This window comes from Seriola aureovittata, chromosome 11 (genome assembly GCF_021018895.1).
Source record: "Seriola aureovittata isolate HTS-2021-v1 ecotype China chromosome 11, ASM2101889v1, whole genome shotgun sequence".
Taxonomy (NCBI): Eukaryota; Metazoa; Chordata; class Actinopteri; order Carangiformes; family Carangidae; genus Seriola; species Seriola aureovittata.
Window position 1 is genome coordinate 25280164 of NC_079374.1, and position 25424 is coordinate 25305587.

At 41.5% G+C, this 25424-nt stretch overlaps 1 protein-coding gene across 2 annotated transcripts in view; it reads right to left on the bottom strand.

Moving 5' to 3' along the window:
- The window catches only part of LOC130177519 (inactive dipeptidyl peptidase 10-like), a 229300-nt gene that overhangs the window by 104921 nt on the left and 98955 nt on the right, over positions 1 to 25424 (bottom strand). Inside the window, exon 1 of one of the 2 annotated variants that reach the window (XM_056389357.1) lies at positions 22679 to 23139. The exons of the other annotated variant lie outside the window; for it this stretch is intronic. Within the exon in view, the coding sequence (XP_056245332.1) occupies positions 22679 to 22735 (57 nt within the window). The 5' untranslated portion in view covers positions 22736 to 23139. Of the gene's footprint in view, positions 1 to 22678; positions 23140 to 25424 lie in introns of those variants that run through there. 2 annotated transcript variants of the gene reach the window in all.

Sequence of the window (25424 nt, forward strand, 5' to 3'; positions counted from 1 at the left end):
ATATGTTTATATATGTTTTTATTATTAATTCCTCATTAATTTTAAACATTTCTATCTTCTCATTCTGGGAAAGTCATCTCAGACTGATTATAATATCAACATATACTGACAGGCTTTGGGATGGATAGATATTTATGTAACATATGTCTACAATATAAACCTACATACATAAAGATAAACATGTCAATGTCAATGTCAATATACCAACTTCTAATAGGTTTTATATAGAATTTTTACAAACATGTACTGTATATTTTATATATGGACATTCAGTATATATTAATGTAATACATTTGCATATAGAAAACGGTTTGGCTGTTAATATATATATATATATATATATTTTTAGAGTGACAGGTGAACCTCAGAGTACTTTGACCTTCTCTAACACACAGACGCAGCTCATCGTCACCAGGACTGCAGACACATATAACATGGATGCAGTTTTACATCACTCACAGCCCCCACTGGACTCATAAGACTGATCTATTATCAGGACTTGGACCGCTGCTCATTTCATTAATAGCACAAAGGGCTGATGTGTCCTTGAAAACTGACGGCAACTTTTAAATTGCCCTTGTGCCTCCATGCATGAGATTCTTTCTCCCTCTCCCTCCGCACTTTCTCCCTGTCTCATTTTCTCCCCCAATTTCCTATTTAGCCACTTTTGAATCATCATCCTCAATTTATTGACCTAATTATGAGCAATGATAGAGGCACTAAGAGAATTTGACCAGCTTAGTCACTGAATTACCATTATTGCAGAAGCATAGAAAGGACCCTGATAAACGGTTAGCCCACCAGAAGGAATGAGACGGCAACTGGGCTTTATCATAATCGTTAGACCCTCATCAGAGGAAATAAATTTCTCTATAAATCTATGTAGGCTGGAGGATAGACTGAGGCCTTCATGGGCTTTTTTATAAAATGGGACCAATAAGCATTACAGGCATTATTATATATATAAAGAAGAGCTAGCTAACTAGTATTGTCAGAACCTTTACTCTGTGACATTAACACGATTTTATCAGACACATTATTATTCTTATAATAAAAAAGAAAAATCTGATTGATGTCACCTCCACTAACACAAACAACACATGCACTAACACTTTCCTCTACCTGCTGTTTTTTTTTTCTGTCAGCATGTCATTTACTTTCTAAATGTGTTCATTTATTTCGCATAAAGGTGCCATTCTGTAAGTCTGCACAGGGACATGCTGGGTTATAAATAAACTCCTGACAGGCCGGGCAGTAAGAACAAGAAAGCCTGCGCACTTCATTTCTCCGTGCCTGAAAGTAAAAGTACAAGGACAAAGCCCCGTTCCTATAAAAGTGTCTCTTCATTTTCTCTTGTGTCCCTCTTTAGCAACATGACACCAAGACAGCTCGTAGGAGTCCGACAGTTATTATACTGGTAACCTGCTTTATACACCTATAAATGTATAGCTGTGCTGTGCAGGGGTAGAATCTGCTGTTAACTTTATTTATAGTCTTTGCTAAGGTTGCCATGTCATATCTGCAGTGATTGCATAATTGCATATATTTAAATGTCAGAACAAAATGTCAAAATGGCTAAAGTGTTATAAGTGACCTCTGGTGCTTACTGTGCAAACAACAGTTGCTATCCTTAAAGCTAGAGGTCAAATTAAGTTTAGCTACTCAGGCTAAAGTTAAGTTATATTGTGAAGAAGCTTTGCTCTCTCATGGTGTATTGGATGAGGAGGTTGATATCACTGTCATCTCTGTGGGTTCAGTAGAGAAAATAGTCCCATACATGTTTAGCCTACATTAGCACACACACTGGGACCAGGGCCAGTATTGTACAAGTGGTAAATGGAATGAACTTATATAGGGCTTTACCAGTCTTGTCGACCACTCAATGCACTTTACATTACAAGCCACATTCATAAAGTTTTTCCTACATATAGCGCGTTTTTTACCATACACACACTCGCACACTGATGTTTCATAGGGGGACATATGGGGGTCAGTATCTTGCCCAAGGACACTTCAACATGTGCAGTGAAGGAGCCAGAGAGCTTCCGATTAATGGGTATATATATATATAGGTTTAACATATATAAACATATATGTGTGTGTGTGTGTGTGTGTGTGTGTGTGCTTCACACACTTTTGTTACTCTGAATGACACCTACCTGACTCTTGCGGCAGCTTGAGGCGTAGTACCTTGCAGTGCTGGGGAAGCACTGCAAAACTACCAAATAATTTACACTGGAAGACGTTGAACTACAGCAAAGCTTCCCATGGGACAAATCTAGTTTGGTTAGCCTGAGCTTCTTTCGAAAAAGTATTTCAAACTACTCAGTAGAAAAATTATCAAATGTACATTTGATATGAAACTATAACAAAATATAATACAAAAAAAGTCATATTCCATTTTTCGTACGAAGATGCACCAAACATGCCCTGAATCAAATTCCAACAACAAACAAACATATTTCACTTTGTAAGAGTCCCTGTGTAGCCATTTGTTATGTTGGTATAAAACAACTAGGGTCCAGATTGGCTAAATGTACTATGACAACTACATGCAGTGTCACTAATAGTGTTAAAGATATGACAGAGCTCTACCTGAACGATATTTAAATCAAGAAATAATTCTATTAAAAAGAGAGATGTGTTTCGAAGTGTGTTTGACATACATCAATCATCTGTTTTCTGCTTTCACTTTTGAAAATAAAACAATAAACTCAAAGGGACGTGTGTGTTGCACTCGGTGTTATTTCTTCCTCCGGCGAAGTGAAGTGTAATCTCCACAGGCAGCTGTTCAAATCACTCAAATCTCCCTCGGTCTATATGTTTTGATCTGTACGTTATTGATCCTGACCAGCAATTTTATGAGCTTTTCAGTTTCTCTATGGGCGTTTACAGTAGATGCTACAGTGAGCTGAGGAAATAAAATAAATCTATCAATAGAGACGAATGTTGTAGTCTGTTTACACATCATGGAGCTCCCTTGAAAACTATTTTTATCTATTCATTCTGATATTAATCAGCCTGCTCCTCTGCTGCTGATAAGACAGCTGCTTCTTAGGCGGGACACTATTACAGAGGTCTACATGTACGTGCATTAAACTCGAGTTCTACAGGGGAGGTGGGATGATTTTAACGTTTCCTGTACTGGTCAGTGATTTTAAGCGTCAATGCAGGTACTATGCAATAATAATACAGCTGCAATTTCCTTATTGTTTTTGCAAATACAATAAGATATATTTCAGTCATATATTTAGTTTCATCTTTGCAAACCGTCGATGTTAATAGTTACTGAATAAGCCAACAGCACTTCTTGTTTGCAATGGATGAAGATCATAGACTCTGGGGAGGGCCCCTCCAGCCCCTCCCACACACACAAACACACACACACACACACACACACACACACACAATGTTCCCTCACATTCAGGCAACGGGTAGATGCTAGCCATAGCATACATCATCAGGGGACCCATTTCCCCTTGGGGGCCACAAGCATTTGCCTGGGTTGCCTCTCCTGATCGTGTGCCTCTGTGTGAATGTACAGCACAGCTACAACTGGATCACTGTGATACTGAAGAGAATTTAGAAAGCTGATGATTCTCTGGGAAGTTCTGAAGCATCTTTTTTTAGTTTTCAAGTGGATTTATGGTTTATTTATTTATGTTTATTTGTATAAACACTGAGAGATAATGAAATCCTCTGCATAGTGCAGTCACACTGAATCATTTCAATGTGTTTCGTGTCTGTGTGTTAGACTTTGATGGAGTGGTGATTCCAAGAAGGAGGAGGCGGAGTTTGATGTATGATTCACTTAATGCAGTATTTTTGCTTCACATCGCTCCCTTCACCCCACTTCAACCCTCCTGCACCCCCCTGGAGAGGTTTCTGGCTTCCTCTTCTGTTAATATTTTATTTCCCACCTCCCCTGTAATGTGAATCCCATCCAAATGGTGCTTTTAGGGGGTTACAAAAAATTAAAAGGAAACCATAAATGTATTCGCATGTTAGATCTCAATGTCCTGACAGACAAAAAAGAAATACTACACGCCTGCACGTGTACAAACCCTTGGCTCTTATTTTACCTCAATCAGTTATTATTTATTCATTCAACCCAGACAATGATTAGAGCCCTCTTTTAATTTATCTGACTGTAATTCTACCTGGCTCTCTCTCTCTCTGGGATAAATTCCATCACACTCCATCAGTACAATCAATTATTCATCAAGTCAAGTAGACCACAGAAGATAATGGGACACATTTGTTGTTAGGGAGGCATTGAGGGGCCATAGCTGAGTGAACAGTGATGATGGTGTTAACCCATGCATGAATTCCAACAGGATCTGACTGACAATGGAGGGTTCAGGGTGTGCACATGAACATATGCAAACACATAAGTTTGTCTTCTAGCTTTGCGTCATTGCAATTTATCTAAAACCAGAATCACATTCTTCCATTTATAACATACAGGCGTACTCTACACAGTTAGTAAATCAACTTCTAAAATCAGCCCCTTTAAAGCTCCATATTTTCTGCTGTGTTTTATTTGAAGTGTTGATCCATAAGAAGATATATCGGTCGGTGAGCCAATCAGAAAAGAGGAGGCTCTGAGCTTCTCTTCTGATTGGCTGACTGTTTTCTGAGTGATCCAATAAAAATATAGTAGATATCAGGTTAACACTCAGAGAAACCAAATCCTGCAAGGTTGGCTTGTTGGTCCAGGTGGGCGGGGCTTTGGGGCATGGCTGAGAACGGTGACTGCCTTGTTGTGACATCACAAAGTTCCAGAAGTCCTGACGGCTGGTTTTAAGGCTCAGTTTCTGAATACAGGCTGTGTGCATTTCTCTGTGGACTGAGGCTTTGATACTTTCACAGTATTAATATAGAACCTAGATCTGCTTTATAATCAAACAACACATGGACATCTGCCTTTAGACTATATGGGACCATATGGGGCTTTAATTATTTGCATACAGTTTCAGAGTATGTCATTTGCGGTAAGATTATTCCAGATTTCTGTCTGGAAGGCATCTGTGTTGGAAAAAGAGCAGTAAAGAGGATGACAGGACAACAGAGATAAACTCTCCTGATTCCTCAACATATCACATCATCTGTGTTTGAAACAGGAAGAATAGCTGACAAAACCAAGAGAAAACAACTTAAACTAAAAAAAAAAAAAAATTATTAAAGCAGGCATATAATGAGAGCAGAGACACAGAGATGCTTTTCTGCTTCACTTCACAGACTGAAAGTATATGTTCTAATATGCTGTACCATATATATTGCACGATCAGTCTGCAGTACTACTACTGTAGTACTGCTGTAAATGTTGATGTTGTATGAAAAGGTGCACTGCCATGCTTTTTAAAGTCACTACATAACAGCGCATTTGGTAACAGCACTTTTGATCACTCTCCTCCCGCTCAGCTGGAGACAATAAATGAGACCAGACTGCCATTAAATAAAAAAAAAAAAAAAAAAAATGATGTTCTGATGCTCTGCACATTAGCATTGTGTCCTTTGCTGCATTTGAAAGCTATAGGAAGAGCACAGTCATTTAGGGTTGAGCATAGAGGTTCACAGAAAGACTGACATGGATTGTTGTTATTTCTAATGTGAAAACTGCTGCATGTTTCTAACATACACACATCCCTGCATACTTATTGCTGGAACATCTGATTTTCAAAGTGGGAGAGAGTGAGAATGAAATGCCTCTGAGATGTTTGATTAAGATCCCTGCCAAGCTTCATCAAATTCCAGCGAATACGCCTATTCCTTCACCGTCTGGCCGCGCACGGACGTCCGCACGCCCCTTCGTGCGCATGCAGAAATGTTGGAGGCGTCGGGCTATTTATAGAGCTGTGAGTTTACCCTGTCCTGGACTCTGACCTTGGAGAGAGTGTGACAAATGACGAGCAGCATTTCGGCAGAAGCTGAGCAGATGACAGCAGGTCGCAGAGGGTGAAAAAAAATAATGCCATCTGCAGGGGCTTATTTTTGTTTACCCATGAAATACCATTTCTCACTGCCTCGTGACTCATTGACAGCCGCAGCCAAAGCCACGCTGGGGTGTTGAAGCTTAACATCTGAGATTGATCCACTGGCTAATAGGAAACGGCAAAGCTTAGCTACATGTTGTCATCTTATTGTATTTAGCATTATCAGCCTTGGCCTGAAGGACACTGTCATTGGCCTTTGGTCCTTGTGAGATAATTCTCAATTAGTCACTGTCCCGGCCTTATTGGTTTCGGATACACGAGGGTGTTGAGTCACACAGCAGTGCGGTATCACTGAATATAAATATTACTGCTGAGATTAGCTATACACAACCAACAGGATCACAGCATTAGTTCCTGGCATACCAGTGAAGGTGGTGAAGAAGTGATAGAAATATGGAAAGTCAAAGTGAGGCTTGCTGTTAATCTATTGTGATTGGTATTCTCTCACTTTCTCCATATTCACAATTATCACCAATTTATTTTCACCTTTTCCCCCAATTCTCCAAACAAAGTTGAAACTTGGAGCTTTTTAAAATACATATAAAATCTCATTGCTCAAAATATTATATTGTCATCTCTCCTCACGCATGTCAAACTGAAAAATCCTGCATGACCTCTTCTTCCTCTGCTTTAAAGACCCTCCGATGAAAATCAAGTGTTTAACCTTGTTAATGTCCATATGATGTTTTTATATAATACAAGACATGTGATGAGTGAAATAATCATCAACACCATGACTGAGTGTTTCCACCTTGAACTGCAGTGAACCAATGACAAATAAAAGATGCTAACTGCGCTAACCGCTCTGATCCGTCTGCTAGTCTCTGGTTCTGGTCTCAACAGACTCCTCCTCTGAGTCTGGGTCTGACTGAGGCTCAAACATGAGGTTGAGTCTCTCTGATGTTTCCTCCTCTGACCATCTTGATGCTCTCTGCTCTTTCACCTGTCCACCTGGAGGGAGCAGGTGGTGGGCGGGGCACAAGGCCTAGTCCAGATTTCTCAGTCAGGAAGTAGGAGGAGATGAGCTTCAGACCCAGTTTCCCTTTTTCACTTTTTATGTGTGAAAACCAAGTCAAACCAAATATGACTCATAGCTTTTAGTAACTAAGTTAGTATCAAACTTTTAGTTCCAGGGACTTTTCTTCAGGAACTAAAAGGTTCCTGTGGCCCATTGTTTTCTGCCTAAAGTCCCAGGAAGATTATACAAAATTATTAATTGACATTACATTATTCACAGCACTTCAGGACATAACATGAATGAAAATACGGAACAAACTGCATCCAGTATATATTCAATACGGGACACAGAATTTTATTTTCAAATATTCCGTATTATACATGATCGGTGGCAACTCTCGCCACTCGGGTTGTTGTGGTCCTTTATTTTCTCTGAAGTCCTGTTTCAGTTTTTTTACCTTCTCCCGGACCTGTTTCACAGTGTGGAAAATGTGTTTGCTCGCTTGGTGCTCACTCTCTGCGGACTTTTAAACATCGCACATGAAATAAAATGCAGCGAGTACTCAACCAGTCAGAAATGTTCAGCACTGCAGACCACACCCCCAAAGTTCCTGGAAACCTTTGGAAAGTACTACCGCCCCAACCAGGTACCTTTCTGGGGGGGCGATCAATTACCCCGGAACTAAATTTAGACCCTGGTTCCTTCGTTGGAAACGGGCGTAGTTCCTCAAAAGGTTCCTGGTTGCTGGGGAGAGTTCCTGCGGTGGAAACATGGCTTAAGTCTCAATGCAAACTGCACATAATTCAATTTCAGTATCTTTTAAAAGGTCTATTTGTACATTTTTTCTGCCGCTGACCGTGGTCTCCTGCCAGGAGCAGGTGGTGGTGACGACAAGGGCTTCAGCCATCATTGTCTTTATAATACAAGAGGTTATAATACGTCCTGTGAGCAGTGTTAAATCTTTGGGGCAGACCAGATGCTACATTGAGTCAATATGGGAAAGTGACGAGACAGGCCGGAGCTAGCTGTTTGACATGCTAACTTCAGTAGAAGAAAAGACGAGACAGAGACAAGAGTTAATATTGGTGATGCTTTCCACCTCTGGAGACAGCTGTTGGTGAGGAAAAGCATGAATTTTAATGCTGAACGTTTCTTCTAGACTGGTAAGTAAACAGCTGTTAATGCTAACGTTAACTAAATAAATGTGCTGCCTTATTGATTATAGTCTCTGTAAATGCATTCGATATTCCTATCAGTAACTAGAGTTCTGTTTCCAACAGTGAGACTTACATCATGAAAACAACAAACCTAAAATAAGAGTGTAGCATTCATGCCTCCATTTCCAAACCAACTTAAATCTCTTTTTGTCATTAACATTCATTTTACAATATTTCACTAATGAGAATTGCATCGTTTGGACTGTAGATTTTAATGTTCTTCCTCTCCTGTCATCTGGAATAAACTGCAACAATAAAGCACCTTTGCTACTCTGCTTTTGCATTAAAATTGTTAGTGGGTGAAAAAAAAAATACATCTTGTTATATTAAATAAACTGTAGCTTTGCACACCTTCCTCTGGGATATGTATGTTTCTGTGTCTGGCATATTAAAAAGTAAATGTGAAGCGGTATCACTGCATATCAAACAAGTTTTCCTGAACCATCAGTTAGCGTATCCCCGAGCTGACTCAACCTTCACCTGTATTAAGCAAACGCCTTCAATAGCTTCAGCAAAGCGAAATAACCAATGACAAAAGAGTGAAAGGCAAAGCAGCTGAATTTGAACCAACCTTCAAACGATGAGTGAAAAAGACAGAGGAGCGAAAATGTCAAAGTTAAGTCTGTATATGCGGGAGTTCAGGCGGTTCAAACTCACCATTGAAACACTGTGTATTTATATTATCCGAGGTGACAGGAACATTCATCTTTTAGATGTTCAGCACATGAGATGATGATGATACTTGTATTTGTCTGGTCATGTAAATGTTGGCTCTGTATCAAGGCTGTCTAAGTGTCTGTCTATTTAAATCAAGCAGTAGTTTATATAATTTAAATCACCTGTTCCCAACCTTTTCCAACTCATGGCCCACTTGAAAATGTTTTAGTGATGCACATCTAACCCCATAACAATACAGAGACCAAATAATGACTTCTAAAAGCACTTTTTATTCTAATGATAATGATCAAACACATTCAGGACCGAACTGAAAGCAGGGGAAACATGTAGGAAGCTTCACAGTCACTACCACATCATCTGAACTCTGAACTTGCTCCAAATTATTCTTTTTTGTTTGACTCGGTTTCCTTCTAACTTTTCCTCTTGCCAGCCAGCTATCCATTTTGACTCTCCACTTTTTGGCAAGGATGTAATATTTTAGCGCACAATCAGACTGAGATAGTCAACAAATACATGATGTGGCCAGCCGTGACAACAGAAGTTCCTATCATTGGCTTACGACAGTAGCCGTGTTTCCATTAACCTGCTTAATGCGCAATTTGAAATCGAAACACATGAATTATGGAAAAACTCTCAATTGTAGCAAAAAACTTTTTGACAAGGCAACATATCGCAAAATTGAAATGGAAACACTTTTTCTACCTTTAAGTAATATGGCATGATGATGAATTCTCCTCCTGATAAGGCCACATTGTTAACTCTCTTGTTAACTACATACCTCCAAGACACGTAGGACTTATCCTTTCACCTCAGCCTTTAACTAGTTCTGAAATTTTGCACTTTTCTCCACACTTAGCAGATCCTGGAAATCAATTGCCATGTTTAACTGGACCAGTATAACGAGAGGATTTTTTTTTTTTTGTATAACAACACTCAATGGAAACACAGACCAGTCACAATTCTGTTTTGTCGACTTTTCTAAAAGAAAATCGCTTCCATTTTGTGCAAAACTGCAATGGAAAAGCTGCTAGTACTAGTTCTTAATACAAGAAGAGAAGAAAAAAGAGATCATATTGTTTTAAAACATTTAAAAATCTTTTGTATTTGTATTTTTTTATAATTACATCTTGTCACCAAAATGGTACTTTTTTGTAAATGATTCGTCAGCCCGCTTGCAATGCCTTCGTGGTCCCCTGGTTGGGAACCACTGCTCTAATCTATATTCTTTCCCCAGCTGCAGGATTAACGTGGCAGAAATGATGCACATGTGTCGGTCAGGTTGGTTTGTCGAGGATAACAGACATGAAACAAAGAATTGAGTCACATCTGAATTCTGACGCCTCCTTTACTTACAGTGAATAACAGGTGAAAGAAAATGTATGATACAATACACATACTGTATGGGGACTGATTACTGGAGGGACCATTTTCTCGAAAGAAAGGCATTTGAGGTATAAATGTATTCAGTAGTTAAGGCATTTTAATATTGTTTACTGTATGAAGCTTTTTTAATGCTAATTCTAATGCTTGCCTTGTAGAAGTCACTGATGCACACAAAGGGAGCGACGCCTGATTTTATTAGACAAACAAAGGCCTGCAGAGGATTTAATGAGATGTATTCACTGGCATCAGACCATTGCCAGTGGCTAAATCTAAGCTCAAGCCACCTACAGTACATGAAGGACGCAGGACAATAAAACAAATTCCATTAATCAGCTTTTTTTTACAGCGAGTTTTCTCTGCACATTTAAATGTGATTTTCTATTCTATTTACATGGTGGGCGTCAAAGCCTTTGTCTGTCCCCTGCAGTCAAATCTCTGAATGCAATTAGAGCTGACAACGATGCTCTGTTAAAAAAAAAAAAGGGAAATGGCTAGAAAAGGTTCTAGCCATTTCCTCTCCATTCAAAAACAAAATCTCATTTATTAAAAAGACAAAAATGTGAAGGGGGGAACCTGACATGAGCAGGAGTAACAACAGAGGCTCATCAACATGGGAGCTGGATGTGTCCGGGTGAAGACAGGAAATTGTCTCTCTGTATGTGGTTGAAAAGTGGCGCTGTGTGTTTCTATACCTATAGGGTGACATTGGAGGATTCAGCGGGCACTGAGCTATAAAATTGCTAGTTGAGAGGGAATTAGCGGGGATGGAGGGGTGGAGAGGAGGGATAGCTCGGCGGGGAGTCGGACGAGGAGGTGTGCCTCGGCAACTGATTTGATCATCTCGCCATCGGTGATGTTTACAGTGGCTCTCCCCTCGCTGATTGTGATTGGTGATTATTAGGTGGGTGTCTTGACAGCAGAATACAATCTGCCCCAATCTCTCACACAAAGACAGAAACGAGTCTGTGCTGCACTGAGAAAATAAAGACAATGGCTGCAGTGCATGAACAACATAACACGACTGTTATTCTTAATTGGGTTAAACTATCACCATGAACCTCACAGATCCTGGGGCCGAGTCTCTTGGCTGCCATTAAAGACGTCTACCTGTTGTGTCCTAACTGCAGCTAAACAGAACGTGCCCCCATTGACAAACCACTACGTCAAACGTTATACACTTCTTCCATAACATAACACTGACTTTCAAGAGTGTAAAATGCATGCATACTCAGATTAGTTGGAGCAGTTAACACTATCAAACTTTAATTATTTAAGCCAGTTAACAAGGGAACTGTATTTTATGACTAAAGCATGACAGTTTCAGCATATAATCTACACACCCTGAGGTTTTAAGATATGTCAGGCAATTTATATCCGACCTCTGGTGACCTTGAGAGGTCATTGACCATTGCAGCATTGCATTTTTCAAGTCGTATTTGGGTATAACAAGAGAGGAGAGCTCAGAGAATTCATCAATAAAACCATTTAGCTTAGGGGGTCTGTATACAAGTATATAGGGCAGAGGAAGTGGACCAGTAATTAAAAAAACTTACAACTTCAAAAAAGTTAAAAGAAGCAAAAGACATCATGTGGCTCAGTACATGTTCGTGACATGATGGTCCCTTCTGAGTAAGAGCCAGCAGACCTGAAAGAATTCAGTCCCGACAAGCTGGTCGTGCTTAAAACAAGCAGCAAGCTCTTGGCCGTGGCAACTGACCACAACTACCTTGACCTGCCAAGCCTTTCTTATTGGGGCCTGGTGAAGCAAGCAACAGGATGGCAGCCACTGTGAACCACAGCAGTTCTGTGCGATCTATGTGTACTCATAAAGCATAAAAATAAAATATAATCGATGTTCATCGACTTCATGCCTGTGAAAAAGTGAAGAAAATTGAAATTTGACAGCCTGAAATCTGGTCACTCTCTACCCTGTCCCAGAAGTCAAATCTGAAATGCCTCCACGTCTGAAAATAAACGTCATTGTTTATAGAAAGACTGGAGAAAGTTTCATGCTTTAGTCATAAAATGCACAATACCATCCATACACGAGCTCATCTGCTGCTCTGTGGATAGAATTTATAAAACAACATCCTCCACATGAGACAACTGCACTGGATGTTCTTTAAAAATGATCTTTATGAACATTTCTCAGCCGGCACCTTCATCGTCAGGGTGACATTGTCAGTGCCTTTCCAAGATGACCTTGGCAAAAATGATCTTTGTGAGTTTTTATGATTTTCCATATCTTTAATGAAGGTCTGGTTACGGTTCAGTTTTCAGTTCCAGCTGAGCATAGTGAAAGTCTTTATAGATGGTTAACGAAGCCTCAGCGAAGAGTCTCGGTACTCTCCTAAAACAGCTAGGCAGAGTAAATGGTGCATTTGTTGAGGACTATTTTTGGCTGCAGATTAATACATTTGGTGCTCTAATGAATATTTCTAGCAGCAGGATGGTGGATTTGGGTTTGATCCAAAATAAGTAGAAAACAATAGAGCTCTATGGCACAGAGGAATAAGACATACAAGCAGACATTGTTTTTTTTTTTCATTTGATTTGAGTAAAAAAGGAAATACAGCAATACACAAAAGTTTTAGGTACTTTTCATCTTTAGATTCTTCACATCCATTACGCAACACTGTCAGGGAGGCGTCTGATCAGTCCCACACAGTGACCTCAAACATACAGTCAGAGTCATAAAGAACTATCTTCAGAGTCAAAAGCAACAAGGAGTCCTGCGCCCCACAGAGCTCTGATCTCAACATCATGGAGTCAGTCTCGGCATTACTTTTAAAAGGATCCTCACTTAAATATGGTTGGTAAGACTGTATATGCAGAGCTTAGCCAGCCCTGAAAAACACCAACTGTGATATGAATGGAGTCCATGGCATCTTTGGATGGCAGTGACATCTCGATTCATGAAATGGCAGCTTTCAAAACAAAACAACAAAAAAAAAAAGGTGTAACAGATTTATTTTTCTGAGTTAGTGAAGTGTGAAAACACCGAGGCTGACAGGAAAAATCGCTGTGTGACTTACTGTAGCTCTGTAGATCAAGGTTAGTGCAGGACTGGAAAGGGCAAATTGAGAGTGAGTCTATTTAGAAAAGTTGTTTTCACACTGTTAATATTATTTGTCTTGAATTTTGTGTTAGTGACTCACTAGAGGAGCGGCTCCGTGTCTCAATGCAGTAGGTGGTTAGTTGCAGGTTTGCTAGGGTTAAAGTCAGTCAGTGGGGTTAGCTTGTTAGCATGTGACCTTAGTAATCAGGTTGCCATTCAAATGAGCTCTAGGGGTAAGCTGAGCAATGGTTAATGCAGTGGGTCGAATTAAACTGTTTCTATTTTTATGCTAATTATAGTCAGATCGGTGAAGTTCAGTCTTCATAAAATTCAATATTTCAGCAGAATGAAGACGATAACCGCAGGCTGCACTGATGCAACTCCAACAGGCAGATGATGTGATAATGATGATGTTCAAAGCTCAATAATAACATTTTCATGTGACTGTCCTATTTATTTTCTTTTTCAATACACTATATGAGTTTTGGGACTTTTCTCGGCTGTATAGAAATAAAGCTGTGCAAACACTTCTCCTGCATCACTGGACAGTGTGTTGACACCAGCCAGCGGCAGCAGCAGTGGACACGATTCACGCGGACAGACAAAGATAGAAACTGAAAATATAAGAACCTCAAAATGATTTGTATTGTGATTGATCTTCTTATTGTAATTCTGCTTTCTTGGCATGGCAGACACTTTCCCACGGAGGCACGGGGGGGGGGGGGGGGGCATAGATGGAGAGAGGTGAGGCAAAGAGCATGAGGTGAAAGGATCAAGTGCACACCAGTTTTCTAAAGACAATGTGAAGTTTGTTATTTCTTGTTTGGCCTAATGATTTGCCCTGCTAATCAACACAGTCTGTAGCTGCAGCAGCAATAGTGGCTCAGAGCTGACACTCCTGGGGGCAATTAAAATAATTTCATTCTTTTTTTACTTTTCATCAGTCAAGCTTGCAACAGCAGAGCTGCACCCCTCAACCTGAAGAAGCGCAATGGAAGCCCTGTGGAAGTTCCTGAGAAATGACATATATGCTTGTCCAAGTTATGCATTGAAGTGCAGTCAGAAAATAACATTAGACAGTCATAAAGAGAGAGTCTGCTTGAAGCCAGATGAAGTCTAATGCACCATGGATTCAGATATTTAGCCAAGTGTAAAATCCTTTGACAGTTGCTGCCTGATTGCTGCAATCTACAACAAAAAAGTCTTTACTTCTTCTCTGAGTCATAACTGAGCCAAATCTGAACACACAGATACATGATGATATATTTTTAGATTCAATTTAGAGTTAATGTGACTCACACTTATTAAGAATAGCATTATCTCCGTATGCACATTGTGAATTAATGTGCATAGAAGAAAGACACTCCTTATAAAGCCGCTGCCTGTTTGAGAATTCAACAGCTGGAAGGACTCCGTGGTCTCACTTCCCTCTGACTGTCTGACTTCTGAAACTCTGCTTTATTTGGAGCTAAAAGCTAAAGTGACTGCACCTGTAGTGCACACAAGTTTGACTGAGTATAAAAGGTCAAAGCTGGGCCTGGGAGTTGTTCGGTAAACTCTGATGGATGTTTACACCTGATAGTTTGAGGATTAGTTTGCAGCCTCTACAAAATTTAGCTAACCATGGGGTCAGGAGTCCACTGACCGCTTCAGGGCCTGGCTCACTGAAAGGATCCAAGTTGTAATAAACCACACATTTTCCTGTAAGACTGGTGCTACCTGTTGTGAACCTGTGAGCTGAGACGCATCCTGTACAGGTCTGTATAAGACACTCTATACATCCATGTTCGGTGAAAACATGGCCTAGGGATATATCTGTCTATCTGCAGAGCGCTATCAATATCAATGCCCTTCAGATGAGCCGTTGATTATCTACCCTGGGGAGTGAAATCGATCCCCGCCTGCCCTCAGTGCTTACTATAAGTCCTGAAAGTGCGGAAAACCTTGTTTGCCAGAAACACTCACTTCATCTGAGCTCAGCTGATGAACTAGTGGTGAGTAAAGGCCTGGCAGGAGCCGCCTTGTCAATATTAATGAGAATAACATTCATGGAGTAAACTCAAAACCATGTCTGCGCTTCAGTGTTGGGGAGAAACTGCACCAGTGACATATGATATTAATTAACACATAAACATAAGATCATCAAAGGCGCGCGGTTTATAATTAACTTTCATATATGTCATCATGTATTTGTGTGGGTTTGAGGTCAGTGTTTCAACTTCATGTTGTAAGAGAGCCAATGGAAACAGAGTGCTGCAGGAATGAGTTCTTAAACCTGGAGATGAGTTAGCATTTTACCACTTCCTGTTCCTTGGTCCTGAAGGTATAAGGTATAAGGTCTAAAATCCATCAGTAAATACTCCAGTCCTGGTTGCTAACAAGTGTCTAAATGAGACTACAGAGGTTGTCGGGGACGTTAAACATCATCACGTTGAAGATGAAAACTGATCCACTCACCAGTCCACCTTTACAGCCTGGTTGTGTTTATACAAACTGTCACTAACTGTGTCAGAGGAAAAGCTTCTGTAGAAGAGGTCAGAGCTAAATCAAACTACAAGTTGAAGTTTAGTGGTGGAGACGTTGAAGTCATGTGACTGTGGTGTAGTTGGTTTATAGCCTAGCATTAGCTTTTTACTTCTGCTGATTGTATTTAGGCTTCAAACATCATGAAGTGATGTTCATTAGAGAAGATGATCCTGCTGAACTAAACCTGTCAGTATCAGAAACTGTTGTTTATTTTCTGTAATAATCCAAATGACAATGGAAAACTTCCTTTAGCCTGTTGTCGAGGGGACTGTGGTGATGCTAACTTCCTAAAAAAATACATCATCCCTGCAGCTCTATTTGCATCTGAAAGGAAACCTCATCCACTGGTGGCTCCACATTGCATCATGCTAACAGTAAACTGCACACAGAAGGCTCATGTTTACCAAAGCAGACTGTCTATATCATTGTATCAAATAATAAACAAGAAAGGAAGTGCATGCGTCGGAGAGAGCAAGTGTCTCAGGACATTTGTTGCTGTAATTGCCCCGTTTTGTTGCTGCCGTTGTTCAGAATGGTCCAAATACCCAGCACCACAATTACAGCTGACCAGTCAGGGCATATTTATGGCATCTCACTTTGATGTTTCTCTTTTTTTGGCTGAAGAAAATTGCCCGAAGCAAGGTCATTTTTTTGAGACCAGCGAGGAATAAAAATAAGCATCTACACAGAAAATCTCAAAGATGGCGGAGTGGAAGATACAAGGTAGTTACTCCTGAACCCATCAAATCTGAGTGGATTAAGGCAGCTGAGCGGTGTGTTTTCCCAATGCATATACATGCACTTACAAGGTGCCCTGTTATCACACACACACACACACACACACACACACACACACACACACACACACACACACACAAGGTCTGACTGTTCCCTCTTCCTAATTCCTGTTATCTCAGGTTTTACCACAGTCTGTCCCCTGTCTGTGTCACAACTGATGACTCAAACTTTGTAATTGCCTTTTAATCCTTTCGAGGACAGAACATGTGTCAGCGTCGGTTAATTCAGGGCACCGGTCGCCTCCGGATACAGAGGAGAGCTTATGACATGAAGGTCGCAAGTGTGAATCACCACACAGGCTGGAACATTTAGGACAGAAACATCAATGTGGAAGAACTGCTTCTGCCCCAGCCTTTAACAGCTGTCCGCCCGGAGCCTTTAAGCAACGTGTAATCAGAAGAAGTTGAAACCGCTGGATTAAATCTGATAATGAAAATATGTATAAGAATAAACCGAAATATAATCAATCCGAATCTGAATCCAGTTCACAGATGGAGAACCTCTGTCCTATGTCCCTATACTGCACTGTGAGTGAGCACATTTGTCATATTTTCGAAAATGCACCTCCATGTGATCGACCTCAGTATGTGGGCTGAACATTTATTAGGATGACCTTACAGTCCATCCATACAAAGACACATCCTGAATTCTAATAGGCTGCTTCAGTATTTGCAGCAAACCTCCTTCATTAAGGCCATTTTTTTAAGTCCCGTCCTCAAAAATGACTCTTCTCGTGCCCTTTCTCTCTCTCTCTCTCTCTCTCTCTCTTTCATTGATCCACCCAAAAAGAAAAGGGAAGAAAATACTGTTATCAATTTAGAAGAACTGTGTTTTTATAAGAATTATCCAAGACATAATTCATAGGGCTGGGTGATTTGACTTCAAATCAATATCACGATTATTTCAAAAATTTCACCTCGATTACAATCAATGATCGATTACTTTGGTGCTTATCGGTCTCTGTCTTTGTTTGAGCTATTCGTCATTGTGATTGTGTTCCAAGTGATTAAAAAAATCAATGGTGTGTTACCTTTGGTCGCTGCAATTGTTTTTCTGCAGTGTTTGACTATGATTTCTTCTTTTCTTTTCTTTTCTTCTTCAATGAAGCCAATAGGGGACCCTACGACGGACATGGCGTTCTTTTTACATACAAGCTGCTTGGGTCGGGGCGAAGGCTCGAGAGTGAACTCGAGGAAGTATCTGTTGACAGTTTGTGAACGCACACACTGGGGAAAGTGTTGACCGAACTAATCGACATGACCAAGACGTTTTGGTGCTGTTTCGGTTTATTTCCCAGCCCTAGATACCGAGCTGGGAAACTGACGCCATCAGTTGTTTCTTTTGATGATCCGCATTGAAATGCTTGAACTTAAGCATGTGCTTATGTCACAGTTTCCGCAAGAGATATTAAAAAAACCCTAACCCTAACCCGTATTAAGATGTCATTAACTTTTGTGGATTATAAAGTGAACTTGTTTGCAAACATATGCTCATTCATACATCCAGCAGTTACAGATCAACATTATCATTCATTGGGAGTCGTGTCCTCTCTCTCTCTCTCTCTCTCTCTCTCTCTCTCTCTCTTTTAGCTCTGTTTTTGGTCTCCATCAGCTGAAATACATGCGCCACTCTGTCTTTGTCTGCCTGCTGTTGGCTGCTGAGCGGCTCGTGTGCAGGGGGGGGGCAGGTACAGCTTCCTGTCTGAAAACAGCCGCCTGTTGTGGCCATAAATGATGTTTTGGGAGCGGTGAGCGTGAACCAGAGCAGTAAAGTGGTGGACAGATAAACAATGAGCTGAAACGCACCATAAAGCTCTGTAAAGCCGAGGAGGGGCGCAGATTCAGACTGAAGGTTCATCGTGACAAGAGACATTGCCAGAGACGTTATTCTAACAATATCACTTATATTGTTCACAAGTCACTTTTGAGTTACATTAATTCATATTGATAAAACTGCAAAAACCCGCTAAGTCTAAATCCGTCCTGTACTTCACACTCCCATCTCTGTGTATTACTCAAAGCCGTCATACATTAGCACCTCTTCCTCTCATTTCATTTTGTCCTTCCCATCATCCTCTTCCTCTTCAGCCTCTATAAATCACTCGGTCATTCACACCCTTGTACTTTCCCGTCTTCCCGCCTTTGCCCTCTCTCCTCCTCTGCACTTTCCCTCCTCTACATTTCTTTCTCTTAGTTGCCCTCTGCTCCCCTCATGTTGCCCTCTAAGTTCTCTATCTCTATCCCCTTCTTTCTCTTCTTTCTCCTCCTCCCTGTGCTCATCCCTCTCTTTATAACCCTCTCTCAGGCCATTGTGAAGCAGCAGCAGCGTCCTGGGCATTTTCTCCATTAGTGTGATTTACAGTTTCCCGGGCCGGAGGATCACAGCATGTGAAACCGTACCTCTTACTCACAATAAGCTAAGTATCCTTTTCTCCCCACACTTGCCTTTTGTCCCAAGCTCAGACAACAACAGCTCCATTAACACAACGAAGGAGGACACTCTGTCAGGGCAGGTGGTAAGTCTATACACCCCACTGACTGCACAGAGCCTGGGTTGGCCACGGGGTCGCTCACACAGGTCAACCTTTCAGTCAGCTTGTGTTATGTCTGTGGTTACAGGAGGCAGTAACTCAGCTTGAGACCAGACAATGTCAAATGAGTCGGTTTGTTCTCAGGTTTTTCTTTCAGTGAAACTAGAGCGAGCTTGGCCACACCGTCCACTTTCCCTGCCAACAGCGCTCCGGTGCGCCCATTCAGCATTGGCCGACTGGACTCACGCTTTATGTGTATGAAGAAAAGCTGGGAAAGGTTATGATTATTCACATCGAGGGTGAAGTCAGACAGTAAAATAAATCCGCATGCTTGTTTTCCTCTGGCCCAGCATACGCCCGAAGCTGCCTCATACACATCAGGATTGTAAGATGCAACTTCCACAAATGGAAAATCTTCCGGCCGTCAGTCAGTACCGGAGGATAACAGGACTCTGCCCAGATGTGGGCCAGACTCGGGCCAAAGACCAGGGCATATGTTGGGCCAAGTTTCATATTGCTATCTGTCTGGGCTGTCACATCAGCAACATGTATCCATCTGTCTCCAAGCCTTTTTTTTTTTTTTTTAAATCACTATCAAGGTTTGCTACTAAAAAAAAATCCATCCATCTGTTTTCTATCATCACTTCATCCCATGTGTCTGGACAGGTCAGCAGTCTATCACCAGGCTGACATACATACATACTTTATTTCAGGCAGGCTACTTTCCATTTCACCTAACCTGCTTGTCTTAGGACTGTAGGAGGAAGATGCAGCTAATGTAGCCTCATGCGCAGATGAGGAGCGGGCTACAGAGGTGTGAGTCGCTCGACCTCCACACCGCCAGATGTTTTGGGGGGAATACATGCAGCTGGTGGAGTTCCCCTATAAGACATGATTTGACCTGAGTGAAACTTGAGTAAAAGTTACTTTGAGTAAAGGTTTGATGCAGTTGTTGGTTTTCAGACTGTTGCCCTTAGTTGCAGCAAGTTTCACCAAAAAACTTCATCAATTTTACTGAGTAGCTGCTGCTCTGGGATGATTTATCATGTTTGACATCTTCAGGAATAAAATGTATTTCATGAAATAGAAAAAAAATCTACTCTAAATTATGCAATTATTCACATCAAATATTACTTAAATGTCAAATATTATTATTCTGAAATAGAAAATGTGCAAAATATCAATATTTGAAGCTAATGAAAGACTTTGAAGGTGAGATAAATGCAAGTAGTGCCAAAATACAGTTGTGGCCCAACTTTAAATATACTGAATATTGGCTCTTGTCACTGGTTTCTTGCTTTGATGTAGACATCAAATATGTGTGTGTGATCCCTGTATCTAACAATGCTGATCATTTTAAAGGACTGATTTGGATGTTTTCACTTTTATCTCTAGTGCAACAGTCACAAGCTGTATATGTTGAGAGAGTTACAGGTCACTGTCGTTGCACTATTTTAATGTACATGTACTCTATGAATGATGGATTAAGGTAGACTTGAAAAAAAATCTTGGAATTTTAAAGAATCTCCAAGAGCTGCTGAAAAACATAGAGCAACAAATCCTGTGAGTGGACAGAAAAACTATCTTCAAAATGGAGAGTTATAGATTTATGTCTCTCAGTTCCCACCAACCTTATCTGTTTAGCAAGATATTCACATGTTCTCGCCATACCTAAATCACTGACAAAAAAAAACAGGCTTTCAATGCATAACAATGCACTTAACTGTAGCAAAAGCAAACAGACTAGAAAGAGAGAATTGCTGATCCTCCACCATGCAGATACTAAAATGGCTCAGAGCTCAGTTTTCTTCTTCACCTCTTATTTAAAGATCCCTCAGTGCCCCCCCCCACACACACACACACACACATACACACACACACACACACACTCTTGTGTAAGTCCTTCAGCATGGTCATGCAACTTTGATGAAGAGTAACCCTGTTAAGAGCGTGCTAGCAGCTCTGTATACAGACAGTCTGGGACAGTAATAGCACTGGCTCTGCTAAGGCTCCACTCTCACCCCGCCAACATCTGCAAACGTGACACCAACTCTTACGCAATAACTTCAGCTGACTGCCTGACACAGAGTGATCTAAAATGTACCAAGGCTTTTAGACTGTGGGTAAAAATGGGCGTACACAACCACGTCAATCTTCATCTTTCATTTTCATATATTTCATATATTATATTGTGCGGCAGTTCTGGAGTCAGCGCACACGAAAAGAGCATCCAACAAACTTAATAGAAGCATCCCAACATTCACACTGCAACAACAGCAGCTCCTCACAGCTGTGATCACAAACACACACACACACACACACACACACACACACAGTATCATCACTAATTATATCATTGAAATCTGCTCACACATAAATTCAGCAACATGACTTTGAAACGGCCGGAGGGGCCACAGAGTAGTATCCACTGAGTTTTGAACAGAGAGGAGAGAGCAGGCCTAGTGAGCTCTCACATTTCAACCACATCTCACGAGGCCTTCTCATATTTCAGGCACAGAAAAGTCAATTACGAGGCCGAGGTTTTGATTTCTTAGAATAATAGGCCTACGCGGCTGAATTCAATTAAGAGCACCCAGAATATATTTGGCTCTCTCAGAGGAAGACCCGCAGAGGAATATGAAACTTGCCTCACACTGGCTGAGCAGAGGTTACACGTGCCTGGAGGAACACTGAGAACATTTACGGAGGAGAAATCAATAATTGATGGCGATCGAGGCGAAGCGGATTTTTTTTTTTTTTTTTTTTTTTGGCGAAAACACACAAGTGCATGGATGTTAAATTTCACACACCAGTCATATAGCAAAGACCCTGGTCTCAATGCAGTGCGCGACGCCACCTGTAAGGTACCTAAAACGGGAATGTTTAACCCCTCCGGTCGAATGAGAGCGGCTGCCTGATGAGAGACTGAGCGCTGGGGTGAAGTCACTGTGAGTGTGTGTGGAGGAAATGTGCATATTCCTTCCTCTCTTACTAAATGATTTTCCACGACTGTTCTCTTTCAAGGTGTCGTGGGGCAGCTGACAGGAGGCAACGGCTGAATTACAATGCGCCCTGCGCAGTCTTCCTCTCTCTCTCTCTCTCTCTCTCTCTTTCTCTCTCTCTCTCTCTCTCCCCTCTTCACTGACTCTGCATGCGCCCATGGCGTTAAGGATTTCTGTGACAGCTGACAATGAGCTGAGAGCACGGCTGACGACGGCTTGATTGTTTTAACACTGGCATGTGCATCATCCCAACTTGAATCCTCATCTGTGCAGAAAATTGGTGCTGATGGAAACGAGGCTCCACAGCCAATCAACTAATGCGTTTTCACACATTTCACACACTTCACTTCATGTATGTGGCCAGACCTGGCTGTCAGCTGACTCTGAAGCAAACCTAATGAAGCTAAATGTTACTGGTGCATGAGTTGACCTTGCAGAACAGGTTATCCTATAGAGTTTAGCGCAATGCACAATATAAAGTGCACGAAACTTGCAGATCAAGTCAAAAAAAAAAAATGAGCCAGTTGCCCACCTCATCCTGCTGCGGTTGATTCGGTCTCTGATTCGGCTGCTCCTTGGTTGCTGTCATTGTAAACTCCTCGTATGATAAAACTTGGCTGAATCCTGAAGAAAATTCCCGTTTTCCGTGTGAAGAAGAGAAGAGGAGAGGAGAGGGGAGGATGCGGCGGGCAGAGCCGTCTTGTCAAATGCGGAATCTTAAAGAGGAGTGGAGGAGCGGAGGGACAGATCCGTCACGAGTGAATATCTGCGAGGTCTTGGAGAGCGTCTGACGAGAAGCCAACGCAGCCTGTGCGTTCACATCACCCCCCGCCAGGGAAGGGAGGAGAGTTTCGGACACGCTCGTTATCGAACCGAGAAAGCAGAAGTGTTCTCACATTTTACCACCCCACCACTTCTCCGGTGTACGGTCTGGGGGGAGGAGGTGAGGGGCTCTGCAACTCTCTCCCTGTCTACTCTCAGGGATGCCGGTATTTTGGAGGGTGAGGGGATATAACGGGAGAGGAAAAGGAGGGGGGAGGAGGAGGAGGAAGAGGAGGAGGGGTGCTCAAGTGGTCTTGTGATGGTTTCCTGTGAGGGTGGGGGGTTGCATTTGCAGGATCCAAAGAAGAAATAAAAAAGCTCACGTTTAGAGTGCAGCACGAACTGCTGTCGCCGGTAGATCGTGTGTTTGCAGACTGTTTGTCTGTGACAGTTTTCCTAATCTACAGTGTATGAGCTGGAACCCTGCACCAGGTCCAGTCTGAGCCCGGAGGCGTGCAGGAGCTGTCCGCGGTGCTGAAAACCCCGCCGCACATTCTTCTTCAATCCCTGGCGTAGGCGCGTACACCACGCCACGGCTCTGCTTTCTTTATCATGCACTCAACAGCGGCCACAGTCTCCGCGAGGCGGCTGCTCTCCAGCTGAAAACCCTGTTGTTTTGTTATACAGGAGCTTTTACTTGGCCTAAAGCGAGGAGCTTAAACGGTCAATAAAGAGAGATTCACCGCAGCTCGCTGTGGGTTGTTAAATACGTGCAGGGCCAAAATGCAATTGCATCGGTATTTGGAGTACTTAGCAGTGAGATGACACCTGTGAACCAGCGCTATATCAAACTTAGGCCGGGCTTAAGACAGAGCCATGTTTCTTGCGGTCAGACGCTGAAGCAGCTGAAGCCCTCGCGCTGAGGCAGAGTGAGAGGCCGAGATATTAACTCTCATATCTCTAATGCCTCCGCCAGACTGCGATCGATATTTTATATCTGCGTTTGACTTTTGCCGTGAATTACCACGCGTATTGTGAGGCATGACACACACACACACACACATACACACACACACACACATACACACACACACACTGACTAACATGACGACACACCAGTAACTAAGTCCAGTTCATTGAGTATTTCTGTTTTATGCTACTTAATACTTCTATCCCACATCATTTCAGAGAGAAACCTTTTACTCTACAGCTACATAGAAAACATCAGTTTATAAAGTATACTGCACTTAATGAAATTAAACCAGTGGGTCTCCCACTTTTTAATTTCAACGACCTCTAAACTGAAACAGATTAGGCCACTATTACATCAACTGGGGTCTTCCAGCTGATAAAATTTAGCATCATGTTTGTACTTTTAATCAAGTAAAATATTGTTCACATGTTTCACAGTATATTCTATGAGAGTTTGGTTGTGTATGTTACTGCTTTTTGCAGGAACTCAACACACTTTACACATAACATCCTGTTTTAAAATTAAACACAAATAATGCAATGAGTGCATTATGCAACTTTATAATAAAACTTAATGACGACTCACAAACATGGTTTTTCATATTTTTTTCCAAGGTGTTCACGGTGCTCTTTCACCACCATCCACAGTTTATTTTAATGTTCTCTAACTGTGAGCAGCTTCTCCGTTTCTTTTGCTCGGTGTGTGGTTGGAGAATAATGTCCATCAACATCATATTTAAAAATGATGGATTTTTGATATTCGTATCGATTGTTTTGATTTGTGACATTTATCCTGCTCAATGATGCTGAGATTCAGTAGCTATGTTATCTGAGTCTGGGGTGCAGCTTTTGTGTGCAATGCTAAATCAAACCTCAGCTAAAGCAACGCTGAAGAAGACTCTGCCCTCACTGAAGGCTTTCATTCCTCTAGATCCTGGTCAAGCATCCTTCTCAGATATTACTGTTTCAAATCAGTCCCAAACTCTAGCTCAAACACATTACAGGAGAATAAATTGAATAAACAAAATCAATGAACTAAAACTGCTCATTTTTTATCATAAAGTGAGATGAACAGCATTCTTCAAATAGATATTCCCTCATTTGGTGTTTCGATGATGGTGGTGGAGAGCTCTAAAATCCTGGGTTCAGATCTGGTGACTGTGTAAAAGCCATTGCAGAATGATTCACATCATTTTCATAAAATCATTCAGTGACCCCCCCCCCCCCCTCCCCTGTGGAAGCATCTGCATTCATATGTCTGTCATTTGTCAGTCATCTGTGGAGGAGAGATGGGATCTCATTTGACAGGAGTGGAGCTGAATATAGCAGTGCTGAAAAAACTAGCCCGCTCTTATTATAATAAAGGCACAAATCGATCTGTGTGCTCCATTTTGTAGACAAGGGTAATCAATCCACTTTGAGAAGTAAGTCGCTCCAGGTCGGCCTGCAGCTCCACTCAGTGCTGCTATTGCAGCTGTATTGTTATGAGAAGCAGACCTTATAATTTAGTTAGCACAGCGACATCTCTCCAGCAGCAATACTTG